This window comes from Octopus bimaculoides, chromosome 8 (genome assembly GCF_001194135.2).
Source record: "Octopus bimaculoides isolate UCB-OBI-ISO-001 chromosome 8, ASM119413v2, whole genome shotgun sequence".
Classification (NCBI taxonomy): Eukaryota; Metazoa; Mollusca; class Cephalopoda; order Octopoda; family Octopodidae; genus Octopus; species Octopus bimaculoides.
Window position 1 is genome coordinate 93,139,741 of NC_068988.1, and position 10,910 is coordinate 93,150,650.

Sequence of the window (10,910 nt, forward strand, 5' to 3'; positions counted from 1 at the left end):
AGCTGGATGCCCTCCTAATGCCAATCACTTTATGGATTGTAATGGATGTTTTTTTTTTTTTACATAGCACCAGCACCAGTGAAGTCACCAAGAAACTCACTAGACAAGAACCCTCAAATAAGGGTTTGTGATATTAAGGGCGATGAGAGATTAGAGTATGAAATATAAAGATGGCAAATAGAAATATTGTAATATCGGAAAACTTACTTTTTTGTGGTGGGAAAATTTCATAAGGATGCTGAAGAATAAAACAAATAACTAATGAGAAAAATTTTAATTTAAACAAGTTTAAAACATCAAAAGGATACACAAAATGTTTATTCTTTTCTGCTCTAGGCACAAGGCCCGAAATTTTTGGGGAAGGGGCTAGTCGAGTAGATCAACCCCAGTACGCAACAGGTGCTTAATTTATTGACCCCGAAAGGATGAAAGGCAAAGTCGACCTCTGTGGAATTAGAACTCAGAACATAAAGACAGACAAAATACTGCTAAGCATTTCGCCTGGCGTGCTAACGTTTCTGCCAGCTCCCCAAGCCTTACACAAAACGTTCCTTGAAGAAGAAACAACTGCCTATCATCACTGCTGTTACTACTTCTGTTTGTCTTTCATCTTTTTCATCAGCATCATCACCACAGCCACTGCTTAAATAGTCATTAAATTTTATAAACAAGGTACAATAATCCCTCGACTATCGCAGGTGTTATGTTCCAAAAACCCCTGCGATAGGTGAAAAATCCACAAAGTAGAAACAGTATTGTACTGTATATATATTATTTTAATTTTCATAATCTGTATATATTTATTTTATTATAAATGGAAAAAAACAACACCACAGAGGAATCAACGTAAGCTTAAATAATAAGCCGCAATATGGTGAGGAATTACTGTATTTCGTTAAAGAAATTTGCTTCATGATCATGTGGATCAAGATTCCATTCCACAACACTGCACCTTCAGTACAAAGTTAAAACCCAAGTGTTCAGAGTGAAATTTGATACAAAGAAACTACATGGAAGTCTATCAATTCACCTGTATCTGAATAATCTAATTCAACACCTGTTTTAACACTCACTTCTATTCAGCAGGTACTTTCAACAAGGTCCACTCTGTTGCAGACACTGGTCCCAGATCTCTGATTTGCAGATAACCCATAACTGATAGTTTTTTTTTTTCACTCCCTTCCACCTACTTCAAAACCCTCGAAAGGGGTTATCATATTGCTATTTCTTCCTTCTCTAATAAAGCTATGAAACAAAAAGATGCAGATCAGTGATGTAAGTGAAGAGATTATAAGTAACAAGCTCCACTGCTTGCAGTACTAAACCGAAAATATTTTTAAGGGCTTAGAGGCAGACCATATAGCATCCCCTGCAGTCTTCAGTAAGGACCTGACAACCCAATGAATCACAGGACATATGTATGTTAGTATAGAGACACTCAAAGCAAACTGACTCACCTTCATCAATGGCCTGGCTCTTTTAGCATATAAACCAGATGGTAGCAGATATTCAATAGCTTTCTGGGAAAATGATACAAAGAAACAAAAGCATTTTAGTAAACTATTTCAAACCATAATTCATCACTCGTATTACTCATAACAATATTAAATAAGCCTTTCTAGTTTTAGCACAAGGCCAGCAATTTTGAGGGAGGGTGAAGTTGATTACATCAACCCCCAGTGCTCCACTGGGGTACTTCTTTAAATGACTCCAAAAGAATGAAAGACAAAATTAACCTTGGTGGAGTATGAACTCAGAGCATAAATGGTCAGAAGAAATGCTGTTAAGCATTATGTCTGGTTTGGTAACAGTTCTGCCAACTTGCCACCATAACAAAATTAATGCCAACCACTCTGAGAGTGTAGTGGGTGCTTTTACGCGCCACTGGCACAAGGGCCAGTCAGGCAGTTCTGGCAGCGATGATGCTCAAAAGGTGTTTTTTATGTGCTACCTGCATGGGAGCCAGTCCGGCAGCACTGGCAACAACCAAACTCGAATGTTGTTTTTCATGTGCCACCGGCATATGTGCTGGTAAGGCTACACTGGCAACAATCACACTCGAATGGTGCTTATTACATGCCACCAGCACGGGAGCCAATCTGTGGCCCTGGCAATTGATTATCTAAATCTGAATTCCAGAAGACTACTTTTTCAAACTGTCAATAATAAAAGAGAAAACCTCTTACATCTATGTCTTCTTGCGTGAAAGTCTCGGCATCTTTTCCCATTATATTGGCCAAATGTCTTTTACCAATTTCATACTGTGCAATTTCTTCTTTCATTTGTGCATCTGTCAAGAAAGAAAATTTGATGGATATTATTCATCTTAAAATGTGAGGTTAGAATGTCATAGCAAAGAATCACAAGACAAATCAAGCCAGGCTAACCAGCAGGAGACCTAGGGGTAGACCAAGAAAGAGATGGGTGGAAAATGGTCATGCTTAGGAATCCAGCAGGAAAATGTACTGGTGGTCGGTTCCAAGAGAAACTCTATAGAGGTGTTTGAGGACTCTAATCCCATAATCCTCCCAGGGACAGTGAGTGGAACAAGTGGATGGATGGAGGGGTAATTACTTTGTAGTTGCAGTTCCATTATTTGAGGAAAATGGTGTATAGAATTGGTAAAAAAGTTTCCTGTACACGGTATGTAAGTTCCAATAGTAGTTCATGGTTAGTCATTTCAAAGTATGGGGCCGTGGATTCTGTGTTGCTCATTCGAAAGGGTTTTTTAGCAAAAGATTGCAAATAGGTAATTCATGTAACTGTATGGTAAGTTTGCTTCCAAACCACATGATTCCAGGTTCAGTCCTACTATATGGCACCTTGGGCAAGTTTCTTCTACTACAGGCACAGGAGTGGTTGTGTGGTAAGAAGCTTGCTTCCCAACCACATGGTTCCAGGTTCAGTCCCACTGCATGACACACCTTGGACAAGGCCAATCAAAGCCTTGTGAGTGTATTTGGTAGCCTTGTGAGTGTATTTGCCCAAGGTGCTACACTAAGATTGAACCTGACACCATATAGTAAGGAAGCAAGCTTCTTTACCACACAGCCATGCTTTCATGAACCCCAAGATTAATGGAAGTGTAGTTAACTCTGACAGGATTTGAACTCAAAATAAAATACTTGAGTGTATTTTATCCAACACTCTACCATCTGCGTCAGCCATCACCACTCCACACACGCACTTTATTCCCTGCTTGACGCAATCAAAAACTTGTAATGATTCAATTATTGGGTTGGTGCATAATTATTGCGGCTTTTTATCAACAAATTTTATTCAACAAAAACAAAAACAATATTTAACAAAAACATCTTTAAATGATTATTCTGACCATCTGCCAAGCAAATGGGAAGCAGTAATTGAGGTAGATGGTGACTATGCTCCGGAACAATCATTTAAAGATGTTTTTATTGCATGTTGTTATTGTTTTTGTAGAATAAAATCTGTTGGAAAAAGCCACAATAATTATGCACCGACCCAATAGTATTTCAGGTATAAAGAGAAAGTGAGAGATACCATGTGCTTTTGCTCGTTCGATATAGGCAAGCATGGCTCGACTAATTTTCTCTGCTTTTTTTATGGGTCTCCTCTGTCTATGCTCTGAAAGCTTTACCAAAGATGAGGTCGTTTCAGGAGATATAAACCGCAACTGAAAATATAAAGAACAAAAGAAAGCATAAAAAGAAATAAGAATTAGAAGTGACACTACCTTACATCTCATTAACCATCACCATCATTAGTATGTGTTATGGTAATAATTTACTAATTATAATCATTATGTAATCATCATTTCATACACCCATTACACTCTGAGTGGTTGGCATTAGGAAGGGCAACCAGCCATAGAAACCATGTCAAATCAGACTGGAGTCTGGTGCAGCCTTTCAGCTTACCAGCCCTGGTCAAGGTGTCCAACCCATGCCAGCATGGACAATGATGATGATGATGATGATGATGATGACAATGGAACAAATTTGTAGAAGAGATGTAATCAATTGTATTCGAGATGATTGATACATTTTATCGACACCAGGAGGTTGACCTTGTGGGGATTTGAACCTAGAATTTGGAACGATAAAATTAACTACACTAAGAAATTTACTCTGATGCACAACTGCTTTTGGTAATCATCATCATCATTTAACATCCGTTTTCCATGCTGGCATGGGTTGGTCGATTTCACTGGGGACTGGCAAGCCAGGAGGCTGCACCAGGCTCCAATCTGATCTGGCAGTGTTCCTACAGTTGGATGCCCTTCGTAACGCCAACCACTCCGAGAGTATAGTGGGTGCTTTTACATGCCACCAGCACAGGAGCCAGTCAGGCAGCACTGGCATCGGCCAGATTCGGATGGTACTTTTTACATGCCACCAGCACAGGAGCCAGTCAGGCAGCACACTGCCAGTGCCATCTGACTGGCCCCTATGCCAGTGGCACATAAAAAGCACCTACTACACTCTTGGAGTGGTTGGCATTACGAAATTATTATTCCTAAGCTGGCAGAGTTGTTACCATGTTGGGCGAAATGCTTGTCAGTATTTCTTCCATCTTCAGGATCTGAGTTCAAATTCTGCCAAGGTCAATTGTGCCTTTCATTTTTGGGGGATCAATAAAATAAGTACCAGTTGAGCACAGCAGAGGTGGGGGGGGGGTCGATGTAATCGACTTACCCCTCCCAAGAAATTGCTGGCCTTGTGCCAAAATTTGAAATTATTATTATTATTATTATTATTCTCATAAAAGCAGTGAATGGCAGTAAGATGACAGAATCGTCAGCTTGCTGGACTAAATGCTTAGCAACATCTCCTCCATCTTCACAGTCTGAGTTCAAATTCTGCCGAGGTCGACTTTACCTTTCAACCTTTCAGGGATCGATGTAATCAGCTAGTCCCCTCCCCCTTGCACCTGTACTAGAAAGGATTATTATAAAAGCAATGAGTTGGCAGAACTGTTAGCATACTGGGAAAAATGCTTAGCAGCATTTTGTCTGTCTTTACGATCTGAGTTCAAATTCGACCAAGGTCAACTTTGCCTTTCATCCTTTCGGGATCGATAAAATAAGTACCAGTTACACACTAGGGTCGATTTAATCAACTTAGCCCCTCCCCAAAACCTGTTGGTTTAATACCAAAATTTGAAACCATTATATCTTAACCACACGGCTATACCTGGGCCTCAAAACGGAATATATAGAATTGCGAGGGTTCGAGAGAATGCTTATTAATTACCAAACGATCCGTCAGCAATGTATGTTCAATACTTTCATCATTTGACCTAATCGTCCCTCTTATCAGCGATTCTGTATTAGCCTAGACAGGGATAATCCAAGCAAAACTGATTGGCTTCGGTGATGTTTCAATGATCCATTAGAGAAGACATGGGCAATCTTTTTAGAGAAGCGAGTCGCACAACTAAGAAAAATTCAAGGTAATATTTCGTTAACTGTGCCAGTCAGAAAATCACGCGGACCGCAGGTAGCCCATTAGCGTTTAAAGGAAACTGAACTCTATATTAAAGACAATAGAACATTATACGATTTAACAACAACTTCTATTTAGAGACATATAAATAAATTCATTTTGTAATCATACTAATTATTCTTCGATATTTGTTCGATCTTTTTTTACACGATCATTCAAAGGAATTAACTTTCATTAAGATAAATAAAAGAATCTTGTTTAACCTTCTGGATTGGGACAGAGGGGAGAGATAATGAATCTTCGTATATTTACAGACATGCAGCTTGGATTTATAGATGTGAATGTGTGACGTTCATACATTTTTCAGTGCCATCAACGGCCTAATTAATGCTAATGATATTACTACAAAGGGGCATCGAAACAAAGTCACCTAATTATGATCTCTGAGGCCTTAGTGGGGAACTTAACTTCCCCCACACACACGTCGCTAAAACTGTAAATAGCATCACTGTCATAAATTGATTCGGAATCATAAAGTAAAAAGCATTAATGAAATATACCTTTACAGAATGTAGGGTCCATCGTTGATTGCTGGGTGTGAAGACACGGCCACATAAAATATTTACACCACAAATCAACCTCATGGTTGTTAGCAAGCATTTAACAAACGGTGTTTGCTAAAGAACAGTCCCTTGTAATAAAACTTCTGATTAAATATAAGCGTACGGAAGGCGGTGAGCTGGCAGAAACGTTAGCACGCCGGGCGAAATGCTTAGCGGTATTTCGTCTAGTGTTACGTTCTGAGTTCAAACTCCGCCGAGGTCGACTTTGCTTACATCCTTTCGGGGTCGATTAAATAAGTACCAGTTACGTACTGGGGTCGATGTAATCGACTGAAACCCTTTGTCTGTCCTTGTTTGTCCCCTCTGTGTGTAGCCCCTGGTGGGCAATAAAGAAAAAAAATATAAGCGTATGTCCTGAAAATTTGTGCGAGGAGGGGTTGGTCTCGTGCATCGAACACAGTGCTCAACTAGTATTTTATGGATCTTGCTAATTTTTTTTCCAACGAATTTCAAATTCTCACCTAATTATTATATATTTTTTTTAATGTTGTTTTTGAATGCTAATGACGAAAATCAGACACATTTTTTCTAGAACTTAATAATAAAGAAATTGCATCAGCGTAGAAAGTTTGAAAAAAGTAAAAGCTGGTGAAAATTTGAAATACTTTAAAATTGTTGCAAGAATTTTAACAAGATTTGTACTCATTTTATCGATCCTGAAGCATTTTGTCCACTAACGAGTTTAATCGATGTTATTTTTGTTGAGTGAGTTCTGCTCAAGATCTATAGTAACTGATCGAATGTCTGTTTATGACCCTCAAATACACGAACCCTCATATTCCTTGCCATGCCGATCAACACGTCTTTATTCTTTTCTTCGTTTTTTCTGGAATAGTATATCTCAGACTACATAACCCAATGAGCCCTTTTTTTAAGACGGTAGGGGGAAATTTAACTGCTATTTCTAGCAAGTCAATCAACCTCCTAAATGTTTCCTTCTAGATCTGCATGGTTGTATTTAATTCTCTACAGTTCCACCAAAGTCAGCCTATTTTTTTTATTTTCAAAACTTCATTTTATGTAGTTTATTGGAATTATCTCCCTTACATGGTTTCCCCCCCCCCAACTTTGTGAAAATTTAACCCCTCCCCCACCTTCGAAGGATTCTGTCTACAATTTTATGGACAAGTTCATTTAATCTCGGTTTTTGTCAACTCACTATATTAAATACGTGAGATCCTAGTGTAAAACAGAATTGACTTTCACAATATATTCGTCTCTTTTAACAGAAGGGTAAGAGTTACTGTGAAGGGCATTTGACTACTATTACTAGCAGGTCAATGACACCGATTTCGATACTGTTGTTGTTGCTGCTCAGATTTAACTCAGTCCTATAACGAAAGGAATTCTAGCCATGACTATCTCGTCCTTTTGTATATTTAAAACAATATTATCAAAAATACCCCTTTTTAGGACCATGGGATATGAATTGAGTGAGCTTGTGGTTGCTATTTCTAGCATGTTGAATGACCGCGTAGTTTCCCTTGTTAGGCCATACACTAATTTGCTGCTGCTGCTTAACCGTGCTTGAGAAAATTTAAGATCAAAGACGTTCTAGCCCTGAGCATCCCCTTACATCTCTGAAGGACAACATTATCCAGTTTATCCTTCTCCCCACCTTTTTTTTTCAGATGTTGGCTGGAATAGATCCTTGGCTGGTTAGACAGGGTAGCTCCAAGGACTGCTTTGTGTTCCAGTGTCTACTTTGGCGTGGTTTCTATGTCTGGATGCTCTTCCTAATACCAATCCTTTCACAGTATGTTCTGGGTGTGTTTTGTTTTTGTTTGTTTCTTTGTTTCATGCAGCCAGCACTAATGAGGTTGCCATGAATTTTGCAAGACTAAAAACTTTAAGGGGAGTGGGGACAACTTTAGGCGAAGAAATGAGGAATGAAGTAGGGTAAAGTATGAGAGAAAGTGGGGCTGAGAAGAACAGGTTTCTTGCTGTAGAGGGGCTACATATCTACTCACATGAAACAAGTTTGCTAAAAACGAAAGGAGAAAACACGATTTTCTTTTTATGTGGAGTACGGGGGTTCGAGATACAGGTATTCCAAACTTAGAGGAAAACCAGCTGTGGTACTTCAGGTACACCAAAATAAAGCTAATAAGAACTGAACAAGTCATATCAGTCAATCTGACAACCAGGTGCGTGCGCGTGCGTGTGTAGGAGGGTACGCGTGTGTAGGAGGGTACGCGTGTGTAGGAGGGTTAGGGTTAGGTATCTTCTCTGAAAAGATAATCCACTCAAGATGCTGATTTCAAAGTGTTCGCATCACTGTGGAAACTCCTGTTATATGTGATCTACCCTGGGCGGGCAATTCTTCTAAGGGAGATAATTATTTCCCGATAATACTTGGAGAAATCAGAAGTTCGAATTTTGAATTGAAGACCATTGATGCATAGAATATACAGACATATATAACATCTTTTCTCCCACTGTTCTATCCTATTACTCTGTCACTCTCTCTCTCTCCCTTACTCCTCCTCTCTTGCTCACGTGGAAACTGATATGCGATACACTTTGAACAGTTGAGCAATGTGCCACTGAAAAGCTGCAAATGTCTACTTCGAAACGAGTAATATGCGTCTGTCTCGGTCCAGCAAAATCATATTGTCGCTTTGTTCCCACGTTGTACCTTTGACATCCAGGTCTATTGAATGGTTTTCGATACTTCACGACTTAGATCATGCGCTCTAGCTTTGACAATGCCTTGTGGAAGGATTTCCGACCACTCACCAAGTGACTAAATGTGGACTGAGTCATTGATATAAAACAAAGAACTGTGAGCGACTGGGGTTCGTGTTGGTAAGCAGTTCACTGTGAGCCGTTGATACAGAGCATTGAGTCACGTGTCATAGTAATAGTAGTGCATCGTATAGATACTTCCCCACCCTGCTTCGTTAAATTATATATCCAACTACAAAGATATAAAAGTGGCGACAGGTTATTCTGAGTAGGTTTGCGAGGCTTTTGCACCCACGATAGCATTCCAGTCACCCGTTCGCACTAAAGGTCGAGACGTTCTTAATAAAACCTTCAGACCACTGTTGGAACATAAAACAGCTACCAGACTGAAGACACTTTCCGTCATCGTTCACATCAAGGACCACAGCTTACATTCTGGGTCCAAAAAGATAGCCTTTATCTTGAAATCCAGATCTCTCCAGAACAACACTGCAGTTCCACCATCCATTCCCATTTGATATGGAGATAAGCAAATCCACCGAAAATAGGCATGAAAGCTCGTCGATCGGAGAGTCTAGTTTCACTGATAATTACAACATCTACACTTAGTAACCTGAGGTCATTGAGTAGGTGGCCGTTTCCAAGGCCACCCCGTCCACTCTGAGCAAGGCCATATTTGCCAGAGAGAAGGAGAATGAAGAGAATCACTTAACCTATTTTAGAAGACAGACGTTCTGCCCTTCAGGTTACTTTGTTGAGCCCTTTCTCTATTTGTCTCCCCACAAATGTGGAACCTCAGCTTTCCGCCCTCGACTGCTACAAATAGTTGTGCTGTTAGGAAGATTGATCAGATCAGGGATGACTTCGATTCTGGCCTAATCGCGTCTATTCATAATTCCATGCTCGTACCTGACCAATTCTCCTTTCCCATCTTGTAGACTTGGAGAATTCTTGTTTTGTTCTCTATGCCGTATAATACGGCTGCCACCAGCACAAAGATGTCCACTTTTGGTGGCACCTCCGAGCGAGGTGTCGAAATTAACCAGAATTCCTCACTTTTGAGAGTTGTCGCCACGCTTTCTTTTGTTAATTCTTCAATTGGGAAACTTAACTCAAATGTGCCAAAGCGTCTCCGACGGTTAACATAAGTTTTTCACCCCCAGATTGGTCTTAGGCACTTTTTGATCTGAGCTCACTCCAATCTCATGGTCTTTAACAAAATACATTTGTATACAATGATTTTTTTTATTAGTGTCTTCCTGTATTTCCCCTGGCGTGTTCAGGAAGACTGTTCTGCCATTCTTTGTTAAATACGTTTTGGCGTCATGACATTTTTTCTGTCAACTTTTTCCATTTCACAAACTTACGTGAAATGCTCTCATTTTGCTTAGAAATAAGAACGGTCGCTGTTTATATAGTATTAATGTGTGTTGGTGGTGGTGGTCATGTTGGGGATTGGTGGTGGAATCCGTGCTTCTGCTACTGTTGTTGTTGCTACTCTTCTTGTTTTTGTTGCTGCTGTTATCAGTGTTTCGTCTCTCGACCACATCAACTAGTGGTAGGAAAACAATGTCGTAACGGCTGTTCCAACAGCCATCACTCGATTTAAGAAACCATACTGATATTTCATTTTGGTTTTGTAATATTAAATCTTCAATTTTAAAACTTAAAATTCGCTCTTAAAGGGAGAATCCCCACCAAATCGGGCTCACTTTGCTTGTAGCGAGCTGGGTAATTTAGTTAGCAGTTCAACAAAATTTGGAATACTAATAAAACAACAAATGCTAAAGAAAACTCACAAGCCACAAACAAGTGTCCACTCCTTCAAAACACAAATAATAATAATAATAATAATAATAATAATGTTTTAATTATTCATTTATGGAGTTCCATACACAATGCCTAAGTTTTAAAACTTTAACATAAAATATAATATATTCTGTTTTACCTTCTCATTACACTTAAAACTGATTAGAGATTTTTTGTTGATCAGTTTTTTCTTCACTTTTTTTCTTTTTTCTTTTTTTTTTTACAATTACAAACATTTATTAATACAACTGGGTATTAAACGAGACACTAGAGAGAGAAGATGAAATAATATACTCAGCTTCAGCTAATATTTCCCTCTGATCAGCTGTTTCGTTTTTGGTAAAGTTTCTTTTTTTTTTTTTTGAGG

At 39.2% G+C, this 10,910-nt stretch overlaps 1 protein-coding gene across 1 annotated transcript in view; it reads right to left on the bottom strand.

Moving 5' to 3' along the window:
* Positions 1–6,130, bottom strand: part of LOC106877644 (28S ribosomal protein S9, mitochondrial) — a 15,413-nt gene extending 9,283 nt beyond the window's left edge. The window contains exons 1-5 of the mRNA XM_014926589.2: positions 5,984–6,130; positions 3,520–3,652; positions 2,187–2,290; positions 1,458–1,520; positions 208–238 (exon numbers count right to left, since the gene is read on the bottom strand). Of these exons, the coding sequence (XP_014782075.1) occupies positions 208–238; positions 1,458–1,520; positions 2,187–2,290; positions 3,520–3,652; positions 5,984–6,067 (415 nt within the window). The 5' untranslated portion in view covers positions 6,068–6,130. The remainder of the gene's footprint in view (positions 1–207; positions 239–1,457; positions 1,521–2,186; positions 2,291–3,519; positions 3,653–5,983) is intronic.
* Between the last annotated feature and the right edge of the window lie 4,780 nt (positions 6,131–10,910).